Genomic DNA, 21722 nt, shown 5'->3' with positions numbered 1-21722 from the left:
ACTCAGCAGCAGTCCACCTATGTTCTTTCTTCCCTCAGCATTCTTCTCATAATTTGTGGAGATTTTTCGATCTGTGTGGTGAGTCATATCTGACTCCTCCACTGGACTGACTGCTCCCTGAGGGAAGGTACCATGGCTGCTTTGTTTGCTGCTGTATATCTGGGGTCCATGACAGTGTGGCTTAGCACATTATTTAAAAGTGCTGATGAGATGAATTTATTAACTAATTAATTACTAAGTGGTTTACAGTACCTGGAAGGAGAAAGATATTGGAAGGTTACAGAGAAGGAAAGCCAAAACCAGCAGAGCCACAGCACCTGGTATTTCCATGACGGGCACATCCCTGAACCAAGGGCCTGAAGTGGGTGGGTGGGAACCCTGGTGCACAAGTCCACAGATGGTAATACTGCAGGACTCTGCCATCACATTGCCATTCAGGAATACAGTCCCAGGGTAGCTCACCTTACAACTTTTCAAGAGAAGCTCGAAATGACGCTCTTTATGTGACATCTCTCACTTCGAAATGTTGGTAATGATCAGTCAGTGCACAGGCCCCTGAGACTTGGGCTGCCAATTTGCAAAGCCTGGGTTTACAAAACAAACCTCTTTTTAAATGCAAGCTCACACATAATTCTGCCAGTAATCCTGGGGGGAGGTGGACAGAGGAAGACCCTGAGGCTCAGAGTAGAAAAATGACTTGCGTACAGCCACCCAGCTGTACGTGGCTGGGTATGTGTGCAGGGGTATGTGTGTGCAGAGGAGATGGGGGGAGTCCTGACACCCTGGCCTGAGCTGTCACACAGCTCCTCTTCCAGGAGGGAATTGGGGCATTTCTGAGGGAAGTGAAGCTAATTCTCAGAGCTCCTGGCCAAGGAGTTTGTCACAAGCCTGCCTGCATGCTTGGCCTGACACCTCTGAGTCCCTTCCACGGCAGAGATGGGCAGGCTGAGCTCCCACCTGGAAGCCCAACTGGGCTGCGGTCTTCTCTCCACTCTCTATACCTCGCTGTCCGTCTGTGCCCCATGCACAGCAATTAATCACCACCGCCTCATGACAATTCTGGTATAATTATCTTGTATTATGAGTGAAGTCTCACCAGCAGGCCAGCCCTCCCTAGAGAGGCCACGGCTCCCTCAGAGCCGGGTCAGATGTGTTCTCCGCCCCCATGGGCACAGCGGGTGCAGGGATGTGGAGGGGCCTCAGTGGTTCTCTTCCTCCATCCCAGGCCCCTCTGGGATGGGGGCAGGTTGGTGGGGCTGGAGTGGCTGCTGAATGACTTCCAAAGTCATGAGGGGAAGGAGGAGTTACTGTAGTGATAAAGAGAAATGACAATGATGAAGGCAGGTGGCTGGGCCCGTCCAGCCTCCTCTAGTCCTCATTCCCTCATTCCCAGAGTTGCGACTGATGCCAACCAATTGTCAGATATGATTCCAGTGGCTGAGTGTAGCCACAAGCAAAACAGGAACCCCCCCACCTCCAAGGATCCTGGCATTCTAGAGGGGGAGTCAGACAACACACACACAGGGGTGAGACTATTTCAGACTGTGTTAAGCACTATAAAAGAAATGCATAGACAGAGAAGAGCGGGGGACAGGGGAGCAACTTGGCTCTTGGAGAGTGACACTTGAGTGGAGGCAGAATGCATTCGGGGTGGAGGGGACAGTAGACTCAAAGGCCCTGGGGTGGGAACACTCTGGAACAAGAAGAGAGTCATTGTGGCTGCAGTGAGGAAGAAGGAAATCAGGTCTGAGAGGTCAGTAAGGGCCACTACATAGGTTCTAAGAGTTTGGCTTTTATTCTAAATTCAGTGGGATGCATTCTCAGAAACGATTTTTTTGCTGCCAACTAAACTGTAGCCTTTGGCAGTTTGCCCCCGTCTATAATTTCCTGCCCATCCATCCATCCATCCATCCATCCCTCCAAACATCCTTTCAAGAAACACGTATGGAGCACCTACTGTGTGTTAGTCTGGCCCTGGGGAACAGCAGTGACAAAGCAAAGCCCCTGCTCCCAGAGAGCCCGCCTTCTGGAGGTAGAGACCCTCACCCCACCTCTTCTGCACGGGCACCGGCTCCGCGGACCCCACCCGAGACCCCGCCGCCGCCAGGTGGCGCTCTGCGCCTGCGCTTGGGCAGCAGCCGGGGGTCGCCGGGCTGGGGCCGGGGCCGGGGCCGGCGCGGGGGAGGGGCGGCCGGGGAGTGGGGGCGGGGCCCGCGTCGCAGGTTGTGTGACTTTGGGTTTGACCTGCCTGGAGATGAGCTAATCCCGCCGTATAATAGACTCTGGGGAGATAGGGAAAATGGCTGCGGCGCTATCTGCGTCGCCATGGGGACCATCGCGCGCGCGCGGGCGGGGCGCGAGCCTGGAAAAATACAGCCTTTGTCGGCGGCGCGTGTCACTAACGGCGCGGGGACCTCAGGCGGCGGGCTCGGGCTTCCTTGTCCCAGCTGCAGAGGCTCTGGGGCTCGGACGCCCGGGTGTCCCCAGACTCCGCGGACGGCCCCTCTTCCTTCCACACTCGCACATTCCGTTTTGGTCAAGAAAGTCTCCCGTGACACAGCACGTTCCACCCCGCCGCTCTGGCGTCTGTCACACCCGCACACACCATTCCCTGTCGCTTCCCCAGCCCGGAGTCCACCCACGCTGGCACACGGACAGGCCCCGACGACTGCCCTTCCCCGTGCCCCTCTCGCAGCTCACCAGGGCACACCTGGGCAGAGATACGGCAGGACACACATAGCCTCACGCAGACCCAAGCACACCCCAAGCACGCCCCGCGGGAGCGGTGACACTTGCACGCTCATCCCGGTAGGCACAGGTAGCTTGTGTGCCCCGAAACACAACGTAGGGTGGGCACTTGCATGCACACAGCACATGCACCCTAGTGGCCTCTGGCGTGCTCCCCTAAACAGCCATCTCCAGGGCAGACACAGTGAGGCACTCGCAGGATGCTCATCTGCTGCACTCGGACACGCGGGCTTGCACTCCCATTCCTCCACCACGTGTCCAGCCACCCTGGGCCGCATGCCTGCCCACAAGCTTAGTGCAGCACCGCCTCCTGTGTGGACCCTCCAACCACCTCATCGGCCGCCTCCGGGCACTCAGCACAGACGCCTGCCATGCGTGTGCATGGATAGGCTCGCACACTTGCACTTTTTTGTGGTACACTTGACACACCCGCACAGTTGCATCGGCGTTAGCCCATGCACTGGCACACCCACGTGTCCATCCAAACACGCCGGGCACACCGGGGCGCACACTCAGTGGCCCCGGCAGGCAGGCGAGTGGTACGGGCACGGGGAGCCCGCGTGCCCCCAGCGGAGGGCTATCTGCCTGCCCATCAGCGCTCGGATCTGCGGTGGTAAATGATGCATTCGATGGCGGGCGCATTTGTTGTGCGCTCTCTGAAAGGGCTCCGATAATCTGGAAGGCAGAGATAAGGAACACCATTTATTCCGCGGCACTTTGGAAACAATTCCCAGCCCTGTACAACCCCATTCTCGGGCAGCCTCCGGGAGCCGGGCAGATAACGACTGGCTATTCATTATCTTCGCCAGGAACAAAGATTAGCCGGCCGAGATGAAAAATTACCCCGGACAGCGGCGCAGCCCCGCGCGGAGCCCCCTGCCCGCCACCACCGCCCGCGCCTTGGTGTCCCGCCCTGCCTTGGTGTCCCGCCCTGCCCGCGGCCCGCAGCTCATGCCCAGCCCATCCTCGCCCAGCGCCCGGCCTCCCGCGCTTCCTTCGAGCTTGGCGGCTAAGCCCTGTTGGCCTTTCCATCTCAGTCTGTCCATCCCATCCTGCCCATCTTTCCTTTGCGTCCCCACTCTTCTCTCTGGGGCCCTTCTCACCCCTGTCCCTCTTCTCGCATTGGCTCTTTGAGCCTCTCTTTGAATCTCTCTATTTTTGTCTTATCTCTCTGTCCTCTCTTATCTCTCTCCTGTCTCTGTCCATGTCTCTGTGGTTATCACCTTCTTTGCTTTTATTCCCATCTTTCTGACCCTTTCTGCCACTTTTTAGTTGTTTCTGTCTGTCTCCAAGTGTCCCCAAGCTCCAGGCCTGTCCCCACCAGTGCCTCTTCCTCATTGTTTTTTTAAAATCTGTCCTTGGGCCTCCCATCTCTTTCCCCACTCCTTGTCTCTCTGGATCTTTCTGTCACTGAATCTCCATTTCTCTTCATCCACCCCACCCTGAGGGCCCCACATCTCCAGGCCTCATACCTCCTGCCCTCTCAAGGCTGTGAACCTGGCCACAGACCAGAGACTGGAAGGCTCCAGCCAGCTCTGGCCTGGCCAGCCCAGCTCCGCCCAGTAGGCAGGAGGCAGGTGGGGTGGGGAGGTGCAAGGCCTGGAACCCCCTTTCCAAGGAAACAAGACAGAAGTAGAAAAGGTCCCGCAGGCACCCAGGCCCTGCTCCTGTGCTTCAGACAAGCTCGCCCATGCCCCTCCCCAGTGAGGCCCGGGGCCTTGGGATCGGGTGGTCCCAATGAGGACACCTCATTAGAGCAGTTATTCAGCATGGCGCTGGCGACAGCAGATAAGCCTTATCAGCTCATCTCCCCTCCCACAGACAGACAGAAAGTGCCCGAGCAAATGGTACCCTGGAGCTCCACTGGCGGCCTGCCTTGCTGGTTAAGGAAAGTCTGGATGGTGTGTGATCCTGCAGGATGCACACCCCGCGTGTCACCCAGGACACACTTTTCTGCAGTCCACAGAACAGGGCAGTGCTGGCCACAGAAACATGCATTTCAAAGATGTAGTCATATACACAGTTGCCCACAACCCAGATACGCAGACACAAACACCCACCGCAACACACATCAATTCATACATGAAGCTGTACGTAGACATGCAGACACACTCGGATACATCTCCTCCTCCCCACCATCAGCTCAAAGATACAATGATATACACTGATACCTATGCTGTTAAAGACAGATGGACATGCACATAGCCAAATGCATGTTCAAATACACAAACACAAACACACGCCCCAGCAGCCATCAATTAATAAAGAGAATTATACATGGATATCCAGACACATGCAACACACCACACACACACACCTACACATACACCAGTTCAAGGACACATGCAGATACCCAGGTACAAACTATTAAAGACACACACAGCCTAGGCGCAGTAGCTCACGCCTATAACCCCAGGACTTTGGGAGGCCAAGGTGGGAGGATTGCTTTAGTCCAGGAGTTTGGGACCAGTCTGGGCAACATAGTAAGACTGTGTTTCTACAAAAATAAAAATAAAAATAATTAGCCAGGCACGGTGGCACGTGCCTGTGGTCCCAGATACTCAGGAGGCTGAGGTGGGAGGATGGCTTGAGCCTGGGAGGTTGAGGCTGCAGTGAGCGCTGATTGAACCGCTGCACTTCAGTCTGGGTAACAGATCAAGACCCTGTCTCAAGAAACAAAACAAAACAACAACAACAACAACAAAAATACACACAGTAACACATACCTAGATACATGCACATACACACACAAACACACACTCCAAAACACACCAATTCATAGACATGCCACACACTGCTACAGACACATGGGCAAACACCTGGAAATCCCCACCCCTCATTACATGAGTCTCTGACATGATGACCCCACAGACACAGAGCCAAAGGGACACACAACCATTTCCACAGGCACACTCTCTTGTGCCAAATTCCAGGGTCATGAAATAGCCACACTGTGACCTACTGCCCAATACACAAACTCTCAGAAACCCACAAGAAGAAATGAACATACTCATACACCCAGTTTTGCAGACACTCCTGTGTGCTGCTAAGTGCACACAGACACACCTGGGCACACAGGACATAGACTCTGAGCCACATGCATAGAACACACACACAATGCAATAGTCACCACCAGATTTGGAGAAAAAGACCTATGGACAGCAGGGGTCACAAAGACCAGGGGACAGAAACACTCCTCTGGGGCACACCTGGTCACAGGAGCACAGATTTCCCAGTCCTTCCAAGCCCAAGCACTTTCCCTCTGGGCTCAAGGTCCCCAGGCCACTTTCACTCTCCCTGATCTGCTGGAATGGGAATCAGGGGTGGGGGTGGGGGGACGCTGACCGGCTGAATCCCTTTGGCAGCACAAGGACTGGACTGTCTTTGCCCACAAACCCAGGGGTCTTCTGGGGATGAGGACTCCCACACTCACTTTCTCCCCTCCTCCTGCCTCCCACTTCTGTGAACAAGCCCTCTGTACACTTCCTTGCTTCCCCCATTGTGAGAGTCTGCCCCAAGGAGATGGGCCAGGGGGACACCAGACAGTTGACTTCTAAAGTGCTCAGGGGTCCCCCAGAGTTAGGAACTGGAGGGGGGGGGGTGGGACAGGGAGAGGGGCTGCGCCTGCACTTAGCTAAACCAGCCTGGCAGTGAGGGCGTCCTGAGTGTGAGCCCGAGTGCCGAGTTGCAATCTGATTGTGTGGCCATGTGTGTCGGTGTGACCCAGGCCGTCTGTCTGAGGATGTCCTCGCGGCCACAGCTGTGTGCACATGTGCAGGGATGTGTGTGTGTCCGTGTGAGCACTCCTGGAAGTGGGTTGAAGACAGAGGAGCGGGCGTCTGTGTACCATTATCAGTGAGTGCGTGTGCTCACAGCTCCTGAGGGTCCCCAGGGAGAGTCTCAGTAAAGACGTGTCCCAAGCTTTCTGAGCAAGCATCCCTGAGGTCAGGGGCGCGCGTGTGCGCTCCGGAGAGGGTGGGAGCGGCCTGGAGTGTGGATGCGCAGGGTGTGCGCGCCCTGAGTGCCTAGCGGCCCTTGGCCGGCCAGGCGGCTGGACCTGGTAGGCCGGGTGCAGAGCCCCGGGTACCCTCCTGCCCCCTGCGGCGCTCCCGCCGCCGTCGCCACCCCCTGCCCCCCCGCAAAGTGATGTCGAAATAAAAAGCCGCGTTGCGGCCGGTGGGGGAGAGAGAGGCAGCGTGAGCGCGAGGAAGGTAGCGAGGCCAGCGTCGCCCCGGGACTCGCTGCTCAAGTCTGTCTATTGCCTGCCGCCACCTCCATCCTAGCAGGGCCCCGTCGCCCACCAGGCGGACAAAAGCGGTCCGCTGAACACCATGCGGCCGGTCGGCGTGCCGCCCAGGCTCTGCTGGTGAGCGCCGCCACCCCGCGCCCAGGTCCCGCGAGCCCGCCTGCCGCGCACCTCGCCCTGCTCCCAGCTCTGCTCCAGGCCCCGTCCGCCCGGGGGCGCCGCCCACCGCGCCTCGCTCGGTGAGTTTCTTCCACTTCCACCCTCCCGGGGCCCGGCCCTTCCCGCCCCCGGCCCGGCCCGCCTGGCACCCGAATCGCTTGGTCCGTTTGCCCTGTGGCCCCTACCTTTGGGGCTCGCCTTGGCCCTGCCAGAGACCGGAAACCCTGGTTACAGGGACTTCAACCAGAGGGAGTATTTGGTTACCTGGGCACAGCAGGCCCGCCTCAGGCCTCCTGTCTTCCCATTTCTCGGAGCCACAGGCCACGAGACCCTGGCATTCCCAGAGCCTCGCAAAGCACCCCCGCCTCCCGGCCCCCGAAATGGGGCCTTTGTCTCGGCCGCCCCCAATCCCCAGGCCACCGCGGCGGATGCGTCCGAGCCGGGCCGCCGAGCGGCGGCTGCACCTGCCGGCTGGTCCCGTGCGCCGGCTTTTCGCGGCTTAACCCAGCTCGCTCCTGCTTGCGCCCCCGCGCGCTGCGCCCCGCAGCCCTTTATCCTGTGTGACTGGGGTACGTGTGGGGGAGAGCGCCGGGTCTGGAAGTCTCCCCCCGCCCCAAGCCGGAGTCGGAATCCGTTTAGTGGGATTTCAATAAGAATGGGGCCGCCGCGGGCTTGAAGATCTGCCGCCGGTAGGCGTAGACGGCGTTCTGGATCTGTCTGAAAACGGGGCATTTAAAATTATTCGGTGGCGGCCAGGCTTGAACTCCGCGTTGCTCCAACCACGAGGGGAAAGGCCCTGCGTTCAGGGACCCCGTGTGTGGCGACCGCTCCTTTACCGGAAAACAAGGAAGGAAATTCGTTGTTTTGGAAAAAGCCTCCTCTCCCGAGGTCGGGAACATCTGGTGGTGAGCTCCAGGTCTACGCAGGCACCCCGTGCTAGGATTCGTTTATGAGCAGGCAGGATTCGAGAACCAGGTAGGGCCCGTGCGGCAGCCGAGGCGTCTGGAGAGCGTTTCCCAGCCGGGTTGACAAATTGCAGACAAATTGTGCCTAACGAAACGGATTTACCAGTTGTCAGGCCGCCGGACCCGGCCGCTCCAAGTAAACCGTGGCTGTTCGTGGAGGAGGGAGAAGCACGGCCCGATTGTCTCCGGGTCTCAGCAGGGTTCCGCGGGGAGCCTGCCAGGCTTGAAGGTAGGGGTCAGAAGCGATATAGAATCTCGGAGGCGCCTGGGTCCAGGGTGCCGAGACACCTAGGACGTGGGGGCCACACACTCTACGATTCCCAAAGACACAGAACAGTAATGAGGTGGGAGAGCCTGCACTGATGCCGAGGGAGGGAGCCTTCTGCTTTAAGGGGCTGGAATTGAACCTGAAAGAGCGGGGGGGGGGGCCGTTATAGCAGTAGTCCCCCCCTTGGGAACCCCCCCCCCCGAGGGATGGCTGCTGGCCTGAGATCTAATGCCCCGGCTTTAAGGGAACTTCTGAACCCATCTGCTAAGGCACCTCACTTCCTCCCCGTACCCCTCAAGGTTTATTGCCAGTGTGGGGCTGGGAGGCCGCTGGGTTGCGAATTAAATTTCTCTATGGAAGGTAGTCCCTTAGCAAATGGGTTTCCTTGACACCCCACCCCCAGCCCCACACCGCGGGCCAATTAGCTGCCCATAAGGAAAAGGCGAGAAGAATTAGGTTACAAAGGGAGGGCAAACTTATGGTCCCAAAGGGGCCGCCTCGGATGAGCTAACTTTAAACAAAGGGCTCAGAGGGGAGGGCTGGACGGCCGGGGAGACCTGGGCAGCTCTGTGTCCCCACCTGGCACCCGCGGCTTAGTAGAGGCCTGAGAAGCACTCTAGAACCGGGCACCAGATCTGCTACCTCCCCAGCTCCCAGGCAGAAGCACCCAGGTCAAATGGTGGCGATCGCCGCTGTGAGTTCTCGGGCCACTTGAAAAGGGTCCTTCGAAAATTCTGCTTCCTGGCTGACCTTCTCCAGTCCTCAGAGAAATCTTGTTCCCAAGTAAGGAAAGTGACAGCTTCTTAATGTGATCAAAGGCAACGCCAGCATTTCCAACTATGCTCCCGAACGAACAAAATACTGAAAAAGGGAACGCGTCCCTCTAAAGGTGTTTTGGGGACCCCAAAGTTCCAGCCCATAAATTGGAGTAAATCTGCTCTCACCAGGCCTGGAACAGCGCCTCAAGACCCCAGCCGATTCTGGGGGCTGCGTTGACCCTCCCCGGGAGTTTGTTTGGGGCCCAAGGTGGGAGGACCATGTCTTCGGCCTAATGGGGAGGGGCCCGGTTGGTGTCCCTCGGTCTGCCTGGCACACACAGACATTGTCGAGCGCGGGTCCCTCTTTATTGGCCAGCTGGGCTTCCTGCTACCTGGCGTCGCATTTCTCTCTCCCAGGCGGGTTCGTTTCCGCCAGAGAATGCAGCAGTCCCGCATCCTACGCAGGACCTGCAACCGAGGTGGAGGCTTCGGTCAAGCCGGCTCCTGCCTGCGTTGTCGAGGAAGGCAACCCCAAGGTCTGAAAGGACCTGGCAGAACTCCTCTTTCCTTTTTTTCCTCTACACCGGATTGCGGGCAAGGAGGCTGGTTCGGGTCTCCCGAGGCCCCTGCTCAAGCACTCCTTAACCGTCCTGCTAAGCCCCTCTGTGCGGCGATTTTCTGAGCTGCCGAGCGGGGTAATTAAATCCCCTCCCTCGCTCCGCTCTGCGTCAGGCAGGCGGCAGCGCAGGGCTGACGTTTGGGCAGGGGACTCAGCCAGGCTGGCCACCTCCACTACCGCAGTGGCCGGGACCCTGCCGCGGAGGGGTTAGATGCCGAGCTCGCTGCGCTGAAACTGGGAATACACACGGGGATTCCCAGTGTGAACGGGGAGGGGGGTGGTAATTTTTACCGCGCGGGTGGGAGAAAAAGGCGAATTACCTGCTTTCCCGAGGGCCGCGCGTAGCCACTTCCCTGAGAGCCGCGGCACCGATCGCGGCCGGGCGGGAAGCTTCCGCTCGGTCCTGGCGTTCACAGCCCAGCGGCCAGCTGCTGGTCTGCCTCCCGTGCTGGGTCCCAGGGTTCGCGCTCGAGCGGGGCAGCTTTGCCGGACACGGGGGATTATCCCTGGGGACGCGGTGTCTTTCAGAGGGTCTTGCTAGTCTCCGGAGACCCCAAATAGGCTCGAGCTCCGCGGCGATCTCATTTTACGAGTTGATGAAGAATCGTAAGCTAAAGGATGGGAAAAGTTGAGAGACGGACGGAGAGACAGTGGGCCCCGGCGGGACCGCACGCGTTGAGGGGAACGCCAACCGGGAGGCACGGAGACTGCTCACCTGCCCGGCCTGGCCGCGGAGGCCCGGCGCCAAGGGCCTCGCGCTCGGCCTCCCGCCCCCTGCGCGGCTTCCCGGGCTGGCGCCGGCCTCCGCTCCCGCAGAGTGGAGTTCCGAGCAGACCGGGCTCCGCGCGCTCCAGCGTGGAGGGGAGCGGGAGGCTTAGCAGGCGGCTCGGGCAGGCGGGTCCCCCAAGGGCACGAGACGCGCTGGTTCCCAGCCCAATGGAGCTCTGCGCCCCCCAGCCCCGCGCTTTACCTGCGCTGAGGCCTCGGACAGACAAACGGACGCCAGACGCCTAGGCAGGAGGAGGCCTCAGCCTGAGCCCGCGGCCCCTTGGCGCTGCCCTGAACTGGCCTGGGAGGGGGTGACGGGGGCGCGCCCGCGGAGCTGGGCCCAGCCGGGCGCCCCCGGAGCCGAGGGGACCGAGGGCTTTCCTCCCTCCTCGGATTATTAAAAAGTTCATTTCCTGGCGAATCGGGTGACGTCAGGGGCTCGGCGTCGCGGTGGCGGGGCCGCCCGGCCGGAGAAGCCGCCTCCAGTTACCCAATTACCGACTGTCAATCCCGCCGCCCCTCCCCCACTCTCCCGGGGGTGGCCGGGACCCCAGCCGTCCTCCTGCTCCCGACCCACCTGGGGGCCCTCTGGACATCTACCCCGGAAGCCTCGGGCCCAACAGGGAAGAGGGCTGGAGGACGCTGTTGAGTACCCCCAGTACTCGGCACCTGTCTAGGTCCCCCAAAATGCCGTTGTCCTGGACCTCCCTCCTCAGCCCGGGGCTCCCTTCGAGCCTCCGTCTCCCCAGTCTGTACAATGGGAGGGAGGAAGACTTGTGCGCCCGGCCCACACGAACCATAGAGCCGATCTCCGGGCTAGAAGTGAGTGGGGAGCACTTCCAGGTGACTTAGAAGACGGAGACCTCAGACCACCGCCTCCCCCTCACCAGAGGCCACCTCGGGGACCCCCCCCGGAGGAAAAAAATGCCACCTCTTGCCCAGGGGCGTCCCCCTCCAGCTGGCGCCGGCGCCAGTCCGGGTCTCCACGGCCTCGCCCCAGGCAATTGGGCCCGTTGGCCTGCGAAGGCCACGCCCGGGGAGGGGTGCCCCCTCCCCCTTTCTGGAGCCACCGGCCCGGCCACCTCCACTGGGTCAAGCACAGCCCTGAGCGGCCGCGTGTCCGAGGCCCAGGTGCCCTCTAGAGCCCTGTAGTTCCTGCCCCTCTCTGCCCCTCTCGGCTCCTGCTGTTCCGCCGCTGTCTTCAGAACCCTCCCAACCCCCAGTCCACCCAGACAGCGCCCGAGCTAGGGGAGGGAACGGTCTGGGTAGGTAATTGCGCTCGGACTGACCACGTTCAGCGGTGAAGGAGCGTGGCGGGGTTAGGGTCTCGGGGAGAGGCCATCCAGAGGGTGCGCGGCCCGGGCTCCTGGAGAGGGGGCAGTTGGTGGTTAGTTACTGCTAGGGAGGCCCAGAGCATCGAGGGATCCCGGAGTGTTCGCAAGAGGGGCTGCAGGGGTCGGGCCTTGGGGTGAGGGTCCCTTAGTGGTGGGGCGCGTTGGCAGCAGGGGCCGCCAGGAGCGCGCAGGGAGGGGGCCCGCCGGCTGAGGGGGGCCGGCCCGCGGGTCAGTCCCGGAGTCCAGCGGTTCGGGAATTGCGGACGCAGCCAATGGGAGGCGGAGGCTGGGAGGCGCGCGACGTTGATTGGCTGGCTTGGGCTTCTTAGGCGTGCGCGGCCCCCGCTTCATGTCTGTGCAGGAGTCGGCAGCTGGCGCCAGGGCGGCCGGAGGATGCCGAGGGGCCGGAGCCGGGCGGGCCCGAGGCCGAGGCGCACTCTACCCCCAGCTCCTACCCTGTAAACCCCGCCAGCCTCCGGACGTGCTGTCCCTGGGCCCGTCGCCCTCGGGGCTCCCGCCGGAACTCCTTCACTCTCAGAGGCCGAGTCCCTCCCCTCCCCACGGCTGCGTGTGTAAGTTTGGGGTTTGAGAGCCGGCTGGGGGCGTGGGGCGCTCCTAGCTTTGAGGGGACTCTGGGGGGACTTAGGGCGGGGGGCCAGGCTGTGGGCGACTGCTTTGGTGTGCTTTGTTGAGAGGTCCTGATTGTGCCGCTTAGTACTGCGCTCAGGGGGCTGCGTGTGCATGTTTTCGGGGTTGAGATCAGTATGTGTATCTGGCGCCAAGTGTGGGTGTGTGCGTGTCGCTGGGATCAAGTGCCACACTGGGTGCCCGGGCGCCTGTCTCCAACTTTTGAGTCTGTGTTCATGTGTTTGTCTACCGGGCGGGGGGGCTCAGTGTGAGTGTCTGACTGAAGTGCTGCTCTGTGCGTTTGTTGGGGTCACTGGTGTCGGGACCCGTCCCCGGGTGTGACCCCATGTGCACGGGTGTGTGATTCTGGAGCCGCGGGTCACCACGTGAGTGTGCGTGGCTGAACCCCCTCCCCCGCCTTCCTTTCGTTTTGAGCTTTGGGCTTTCCTCCCACACGGGACTGGTGCTCTTTCTCGCCGGATCTGGGCTGGGGCTCCGTGGCGCGCGGGACACCTCGTGGTGGGACTTTGGGGGGTGTCAGGCGCTGGCGGCACGCCTCACGCCCCCTTCCTCGCGCAGGGCCGTTGCCGTCTGCACCCAGACCCTGAGCCGCCGCCGCCGGCCATGGAGGTGGCGCCGGAGCAGCCGCGCTGGATGGCGCACCCGGCCGTGCTGAATGCGCAGCACCCCGACTCACACCACCCGGGCCTGGCGCACAACTACATGGAACCCGCGCAGCTGCTGCCTCCAGACGAGGTGGACGTCTTCTTCAATCACCTCGACTCGCAGGGCAACCCCTACTATGCCAACCCCGCTCACGCGCGGGCGCGCGTCTCCTACAGCCCCGCGCACGGTGAGCACTGGGCCCGTGGTGATGAGAACCCAGGCGCCGCGCGGCAGGCGAGGGAGGGGAGGAGGGCCCGTCTGCTTGCTTCCCGGATGTAGGATCCGCAGGAATCGATCTGCTGAAAAATCGGGGCGGGAGAGGTGGGAGCAGCGGCCGATTGGGGAGGGTCTGGGACCCACAGGGTTTCTGCCCACTTCCAGCTGGCCCGTGAGGGTTCCCTGTAGGGTCTGTCCGGTGGGGTTCCTTCCATGCCACTTGTGCTTCAGCTTGGACTGACATTCCTGATTATTACCGGTGGGGTATTATGTTTCTGGCTTTCTTTGGGGAGGGGATGACTGCTGGTTCTGGGAGTCGTGATCTCATGTCTGTCAGGGGCGTCCCTAGCTCTGCCTACCCTGATCTTTCTGCCCACCCTGATCCTCTCTCTCTCTGCCCGCAGCCCGCCTGACCGGAGGCCAGATGTGCCGTCCACACTTGTTGCACAGCCCGGGTTTGCCCTGGCTGGACGGGGGCAAAGCAGCCCTCTCTGCCGCTGCGGCCCACCACCACAACCCCTGGACCGTGAGCCCCTTCTCCAAGACGCCACTGCACCCCTCAGCTGCTGGAGGCCCTGGAGGCCCACTCTCTGTGTACCCAGGGGCTGGGGGTGGGAGCGGGGGAGGCAGCGGGAGCTCAGTGGCCTCCCTCACCCCTACAGCAGCCCACTCTGGCTCCCACCTTTTCGGCTTCCCACCCACGCCACCCAAAGAAGTGTCTCCTGACCCTAGCACCACGGGGGCTGCGTCTCCAGCCTCATCTTCCGCGGGGGGTAGTGCAGCCCGAGGAGAGGACAAGGACGGCGTCAAGTACCAGGTGTCACTGACGGAGAGCATGAAGATGGAAAGTGGCAGTCCCCTGCGCCCAGGCCTAGCCGCTATGGGCACCCAGCCTGCTACACACCACCCCATCCCCACCTACCCCTCCTATGTGCCGGCAGCCGCCCACGACTACAGCAGCGGACTCTTCCACCCCGGAGGCTTCCTGGGGGGACCGGCCTCCAGCTTCACCCCTAAGCAGCGCAGCAAGGCTCGTTCCTGTTCAGGTAAAGGCAGGTGCTGGGGACTTCGTGGAAGAGGGGAGCATTTGCGTTTTTGTGGTGGGGGGCTGTGACTTGGGAGGGGGGCAGTGTCGGTTTCCCAGATCTGGGGACGGGTGGTGTCTCTCTCTAATAGCCCCCAACAGATGTTTGAGACCCCCACGTCAGGGAGAGGAGACTCTAAAACTTTTGCCATTTTCTTAAGTGCTTCCAGTGTACCCCCAAAGTTCAGTTCCTTGCCCCAGGGTTGGTCACTGCCTGACCAGAACACAGAACAGGAATTCCCCCTTTCCCTCCCTGAATCTTAAGTGAAAATTCAAGCCACCTCAGGACTTAGCATGTGAAGCGAGGGAAGTGAGTCTGTATGTGCATGTGTTTGGGAGCGTGTGTGCATGTGTGTACGTGTGTCTGTGTGCATGTTGTGTGTGCATGTTTCAGGCACTCCGGAGGTTCCAGACCCTTAAGGAATCTGGGTCTCTAACTCAATCAGTCTGATCTTGGGATTTCGATGGCTCTCTGATCTCCTCGGGAGATTTCCCCCAGAGCAAAATTCCCAGGACCTGCTCCTGCTCCCTGCCCTCGCCAGGCCCTTCCCTCTCCCTCCCTGAGGGCTGGAGTGAGGGGATGAAGCTGCAGTGCCCCCGCCCCTTTTCCCGCAGCTGGCTGGGGCCAAACTGGGTTTGTCCAAGAATCTGGCCACAGAGCATAAACCCAGAAACTCGTGGCTAGTGTGGAGTTCCTGCTGTCCATGTCTCTTTCCCGAATCCCTTTGAGCCACAGAGGGGGAAGGTTTTTAAAACAGTTACTCCTGAGTGCAGGAACCACCTTCTCTTGCCAGTCTGTACTCCTCATTTAGTTTAAACTAAATCAAGAGCAACTTCCTGGGGAACACGATGCCAGGCAGTGATCCTGCTCAACTTGGTCCCCAGCCCCAGCCCCCGCTGGCCCCAGCACCCGCTGAGCCCCGGCTCAGGGTCCTAGTTCTGCTCAGACCCGTCAGCTTGCCTTTTCTCGGTCCTTTCTCCTGTTTGTTTTGCATTTTATTTGAATTCCAGATGGTCTTTTAATTGAAAAAAAAAATACAAACAAAAAAACCAAGGCCACTTATCTAAAAAAGAAAGAGCTTATTATTTATTTTATTTTAAAGAACAACAACTTCGATCCACTATTTCCAGGACTCAGAAAAATTCTAGAGCTTTGGTGGAAGAGGAGAAAAGTTGGGGAGAAAGAGGGAAATGCTTCTGGACTTAGAGCAGAAAGACGGGGTGGGGCAGACACAGTTGGGTAGAAAGGAGAGGGACAAAAGAGGAGAGGGGAAGAGACGCGCCAGAGCGGGAAGGAGAGAGCCTCCTGGGCCCAGCCAGGTTGAGCTGGGTGACTCCTGCCACCACCCTACCCTCGGCAAAGTTTGCAGTAAATACCCTCCTGGTTGCTCCAGAACGCCTGGGGCCCTGGGCCCCTCCTCCCCTCCTCCTTCGTTTCCATCCCTCCTCGTGAGGATTGGAAGCAGGGGATTTGGCTTTAAACGACTCTGGACCTGCGCCCCTTCCCATGTGGGAGACCCTCTGGTCCCTCTTCCTGCCCAGGCTGTTGCAGCCAGGCCCAGGCCAACCGTGTGCCTGAGAGGCACCGACACTGCTCGGCCGGCTGCTTTCCTGCCCTGGACTCCCTCCCGAGAACTTGCCGGCTAAGCAGGCCCCCGTGTCTCTCCCTGTTCCCCTGCAGAAGGCCGGGAGTGTGTCAACTGTGGGGCCACAGCCACCCCTCTCTGGCGGCGGGACGGCACCGGCCACTACCTGTGCAATGCCTGTGGCCTCTACCACAAGATGAATGGGCAGAACCGGCCACTCATCAAGCCCAAGCGAAGACTGGTAGGAGCGGGCACAGGTGGCTGGGAGGGGGCTGCTGGGCAGGAGCTGGCGGTTAATTACAGGGGAAAAAAACTCCTTCAAATGCAGACGCTTTGCCGCTTGAAATCCTCTTTTATCATGAAAAGCACTGGGATGTCAGTTGGGGTCGTCTCTCTTTCTGGCCAGATTCTTTCGGGCCAGATTTCCTCCTCGGGTATAGGGAGCCCACCGGGCACCCTTGCGCCACCCCACTCTTCTCCAGGATCCCCCAAGTTGAGTGTCCATGGGCCGGACTCCTGTCCTCTGGCCTCTGCTTAGCTCTTTTTTAAAAATAGGGCCATGAAGTACTTTTCCTTGTGGCTCAGCCCTCCCCGACAGCCCCGCTCACAAGCTCCTCGTGCTTATTTAAATAAAACACAAACTCACACCGGCCACTAAAAAAACCTGCCCTTTATTATTTTTCCATGGAGTCACCTATACTGTGTATTTTCATTTGAGTGATTTTAAAAAAATGCCCTTTCGGATCTCCTGCCGGAGTTTCCTATCCGGACATCTGCAGCCTGAAGATAAGGAAACTTCGTGTATCTGTTTCCGGACTCTGCGAGTTTTTAGAGTCTCCTCAGCTCAGTCCTGCCTCTCGCTGGGCTGTTTTGAAATTTCTAATACCCTCCACTCTGCAAATAATGCGTAAAATGCTAAGAATAATAAATATATTTTTTCAGGGCGAAGTGATTTATGAGGCTTAAATCGTTCCCTGCTTTGGGGGCCTTTTTTTCCCCTGGAGCGAGGGCGGGGTGAGGCCCGGGTGGGGGTAGAGGTGGAGGACGCGGCGTTGGCCCCTGAGTCAGAATTCCAGCTTCAGGCTGCTTACTCACCCCTCCCTGCCCCCGCGGCTGCAGTCCCTCTGTCCCTTCTGTGACCAGGCTTGGGCCTGGGGCTGTTCCAGGCTCTGCAGGCCTCAGCCCCCAGCCCCCCACACTCGCCACCTGTAGCACTCCCGCCTGCAGTTCTCTGGGAAGTGTTGGGGGACCCCCTCTGTCACTGTGGGGCTGGCGTTGGTGGAACCGGGAAAGGGGATCTGTTTTCTTGGGTAAAGCCTCCCTCTAGCTTCTCTCTGCAAGGACCAGGCGCTCATTTCCAGACCCTACCTCTGCCAGGCATTTCCTGAGGGACTAGGACTCAGAGGGGCTGCGGGGTGGTTAAAGCTCTAAGGGTTGGGGTATGGGGGGGCTGGATAGGGGGGGATCAGCACTCACATCAGCTGGAGAGATGGAAAAGTTCTGTGTCTGCACTGCCCACTGTGGTAGCCCCTGGCCACATGTGAATATTGATCACTTGAAATGTGGCTCGTGCAATTGAGGGAACTGGGTTTTTAATTTTGTTAATTTGTAGTTAGATCTTATTTAAATGGCTGCCTGTGGCCAGCTGCTACAGTGTTGGACGGTGCAGCTCTGCACTCTGTAAACCTGCGCTGGCCTCAGCAACACTGACTCACCCAGGATTATGGATTTTGAGCGGAGTCGTGCTGGAGGAGACACAGAATCGGCCCCAGATCCAGGGGCTCGAGGGGGACCAAGCCGGCTGAGCCTCAGGATGCCTGTGCTACTAGAGAGCCCTTCTCAGGGCCTCAGTTTCCCCATTTATGGAGTTAGAGCGCAGGGTAGTTGGGGGAGGTAGCTAATTCTCCCCTGTAGCTCTTGCAATCCCGTTGATTCTAACATCAGGCTTCTGAGAGTTCTTTATTCCAAAGTTCTGTGAGTCTTGACTTATTTCGTTCTCAAATTCTAAAATTCCATGGTTCTGAGATGCTTTGATTCCCATGTGAGATTTAGCCCTCCTTGACTGAGCTGGTGGGGCCTGGGGGTGGAGCGAGGGTCAGGGAGGGGGGTCGAGGTGGGCGTGGGAGTCCAGCCTGCTGATGCTGCCTTGCCCTCCCAGTCGGCCGCCAGAAGAGCCGGCACCTGTTGTGCAAATTGTCAGACGACAACCACCACCTTATGGCGCCGAAACGCCAACGGGGACCCTGTCTGCAACGCCTGTGGCCTCTACTACAAGCTGCACAATGTGAGTGCGCCCCGCCCCGGCCACCCCGCCCCTCCCAGGGGACCTCTGCGCATTGTGCTGCCAGGCGAGAGGCCCCAGCCACAATATCCAGCTTGGCTTGGCTTGGGAAGCTGCTGCCCTGAGTGAGCGCCAGAAGGGCTTCCCGTAAGAGGGGGCGCCTTGCCTCTGCTCAGGAGGTGGAGCTGGCTAGGACAGGGTCTCAGGGGCTAGGGAAGTGGTTTCTCTGCTTAAAAAGGGTCAGGGTGGAGGGGAGGACTTCAGTTGGCTGGGCAGTGCTGGCATGTGGTGGGCAGAGCCAGGGAGGGTGTGGGTCAGCCCCATATGCCAGAACCCGCCTTTCCTGGAATGGTAGCCATCTGGTGATGGGACTATGAAGGTCGGGCACAATTCCTGGCTTCCTGGGACCCTCAGCTTGACCTGCCTCTGGTCCACGCTGTGGCGGGGTGGGAGGAATGTTGCTGGAGGAAGGAACTGGCCCTCTGAAAACTGGTGGTTGCCTCTAGGTTAACAGGCCACTGACCATGAAGAAGGAAGGGATCCAGACTCGGAACCGGAAGATGTCCAACAAGTCCAAGAAGAGCAAGAAAGGGGCGGAGTGCTTCGAGGAGCTGTCAAAGTGCATGCAGGAGAAGTCGTCCCCCTTCAGTGCAGCTGCCCTGGCTGGACACATGGCACCTGTGGGCCACCTCCCGCCCTTCAGCCACTCCGGACACATCCTGCCCACTCCGACGCCCATCCACCCCTCCTCCAGCCTCTCCTTCGGCCACCCCCACCCGTCCAGCATGGTGACCGCCATGGGCTAGGGAACAGATGGACGTCGAGGACCGGGCACTCCCGGGATGGGTGGACCAAACCCTTAGCAGCCCAGCATTTCCCCAAGGCCGACACCACTCCTGCCAGCCCGGCTCGGCCCAGCACCCCCTCTCCTGGAGGGCGCCCAGCAGCCTGCCAGCAGTTACTGTGAATGTTCCCCACTGCTGAGAGGCTGCCTCCGCACCCGACCGCTGCCCAGGTGGGGTTTCCTGCATGGACAGTTGTTGGGAGAACAACAAGGACAACTTTATGGAGAGAAAAGGAGGGGACGGGACAGACGAAGGCAACCATTTTTAGAAGGAAAAAAGATTAGGCAAAAATAATTTATTTTGCTCTTGTTTCTAACAAGGACTTGGAGACTTGGTGGTCTGAGCTGTCCCAAGTCCTCCGGTTCTTCCTCGGGATTGGCGGGTCCACTTGCCAGGGCTCTGGGGGCATATTTGTGGGGACCTCAGCCTGTACCCTCTTCTCCTCTGGCTTCCCTCTCTGAAATAGCCGAACTCCAGGCTGGGCTGAGCCAAAGCCAGAGTGGCCACGGCCCAGGGAGGGTGAGCTGGTGCCTGCTTTGACGGGCCAGGCCCTGGAGGGCAGAGACAATCACGGGCGGTCCTGCACAGATTCCCAGGCCAGGGCTGGGTCACAGGAAGGAAACAACATTTTCTTGAAAGGGGAAACGTCTCCCAGATCGCTCCCTTGGCTTTGAGGCCGAAGCTGCTGTGACTGTGTCCCCTTACTGAGCGCAAGCCACAGCCTGTCTTGTTTGTCAGGTGGACCCTGTAAATACATCCTTTTTCTGCTAACCCTTCAACCCCCTCGCCTCCTACTCTGAGACAAAAGAAAAAATATTAAAAAAATGCATAAGCTTAACTCGCTGATGAGTTAATTGTTTTATTTTTAAACTCTTTTTGGGTCCAGTTGATTGTACATAGCCACAGGAGCCCTGCTATGAAAGGAATAAAACCTACACACAAGGTTGGAGCTTTGCAATTCTTTTTGGAAAAGAGCTGGGATCCCACAGCCCTAGTATGAAAGCTGGGGGTGGGGAGGGGCCTTTGCTGCTCTTGGTTTCTGGGGGCTGGTTGGCATTTGCTGGCCTGGCAGGGGGTGAAGGCAGGAGTTGGGGGGCAGGTCAGGACCAGGACCCAGGGAGAGGCTGTGTCCCTGCTGGGGTCTCAGGTCCAGCTTTACTGTGGCTGTCTGGATCCTTCCCAAGGTACAGCTGTATATAAACGTGTCCCGAGCTTAGATTCTGTATGCGGTGACGGCGGGGTGTGGTGGCCTGTGAGGGGCCCCTGGCCCAGGAGGAGGATTGTGCTGATGTAGTGACCAAGTGCAATATGGGCGGGCAGTCGCTGCGGGGAGCACCACGGCCAGAAGTAACTTATTTTGTACTAGTGTCCGCATAAGAAAAAGAATCGGCAGTATTTTCTGTTTTTATGTTTTATTTGGCTTGTTTTATTTTGGATTAGTGAACTAAGTTATTGTTAATTATGTACAACATTTATATATTGTCTGTAAAAAATGTATGCTATCCTCTTATTCCTTTAAAGTGAGTACTGTTAAGAATAATAAAATACTTTTTGTGAATGCCCCTGGCCTGTCTTGTGGGCTCCCAGGGTGCTGAGTCCCGGGTGTGAATTTGGGCAGCCAGATTGCATTGCTTTTGTCGCCGGGGTGGCTGCGAGGGGAAAGCCCCTGGAATCCAGGATGGGGCCTCTGTTGGGCCTGGGTCTGATTTTGCCACTGACGTCCTGAGGCTCCTCCCCTGAACTGCTCCCATCTGGATTTCCTGTCACTGCACCAGGGGTCCTAGCGAATGGGAAGATACTGGGGAGGTGCAGGGAGGCCGTGGTTTCTCCAGCCTGTGGTCCACCCCTGAGGGCTCAACGAGGCTCCTGCAAACCCCATCTCCATTTGCTTCCTTCCAGGTGCTGAACTTTCTCTCAGCTCTGGTTTCTGAGATATTTGGTCATCAATATTCCTGTTCATTGGCAAACTTGACCAGCAGTGTCTGTGATCACTGATGTCACTGATTGCAGTCATCTTTGATCAGTGATGTTGGTCATCAATGATAGGCACCATGACTGATATTCCAGATCAATGACATGTCTGATCATGAGAGCCTGCCATCAGAGACACCTGATGGCTAACAACTGATCACCAATATTTCATCCATGCCTCTGCTAAACCATGAGTTTGATCACAGACACCCACAAAATGTGATCACGAATGTCTCCAGTGACGACCGTCTTTGCTCACCAGTAGTATGCCTGATCATAGTATCTCTTCTCACCAATGTGTTGATCGCCAATGCGCTTTGTCACTAATGTTCTAGGCCATCAATAAGTATGACCACCAATGTAATTGATCAGTGTTTTTTCTAGTGATAGACCGATCACTCACATGTAATCTCCAGCATCTCTGATCACACCGCTTCTTATCACCAGTGTTTCTTTAACAATGTCCTTGGTCAGTTGTTTCTGATCACCATTATTTCTAACTAGCAATGTGCCTGATGACCAATGTCCCTGATCATAGGATCCTCTCCCCATCATATTTCCTATCAATGTAGTCACTAGTG

At 58.6% G+C, this 21722-nt stretch overlaps 1 protein-coding gene across 3 annotated transcripts; it reads left to right on the top strand.

The window, feature by feature from the left end:
- Positions 1-6710: 6710 nt before the first annotated feature.
- Positions 6711-20728, top strand: GATA2 (GATA binding protein 2). 3 transcript variants are annotated; one of them, XM_019024563.3, is made up of 7 exons: positions 7601-8128; positions 8225-8347; positions 13072-13345; positions 13779-14420; positions 16140-16285; positions 18203-18328; positions 18832-20728. In XM_019024563.3, exons 3-7 carry the CDS (start codon positions 13117-13119, stop codon positions 19129-19131), a joined length of 1443 nt encoding a protein of 480 aa, XP_018880108.1. In that variant the 5' UTR covers positions 7601-8128; positions 8225-8347; positions 13072-13116; the 3' UTR covers positions 19132-20728. The 3 variants fall into 3 exon arrangements, with proteins under 3 accessions (XP_018880107.1, XP_018880108.1, XP_018880105.1); XM_019024560.4 differs by lacking the exon at positions 7601-8128 and adding an exon at positions 12227-12437 and having other exon boundaries at positions 8134-8347; XM_019024562.4 differs by lacking the exons at positions 7601-8128; positions 8225-8347 and adding an exon at positions 6711-7233.
- The last annotated feature ends 994 nt before the right edge of the window (positions 20729-21722 follow it).

Source organism: Gorilla gorilla, chromosome 2 (genome assembly GCF_029281585.2).
Source record: "Gorilla gorilla gorilla isolate KB3781 chromosome 2, NHGRI_mGorGor1-v2.1_pri, whole genome shotgun sequence".
Taxonomy (NCBI): Eukaryota; Metazoa; Chordata; class Mammalia; order Primates; family Hominidae; genus Gorilla; species Gorilla gorilla.
Note: the sequence above shows the minus strand (reverse complement) of the source record. Positions and strands in the feature narration are given on the sequence as shown.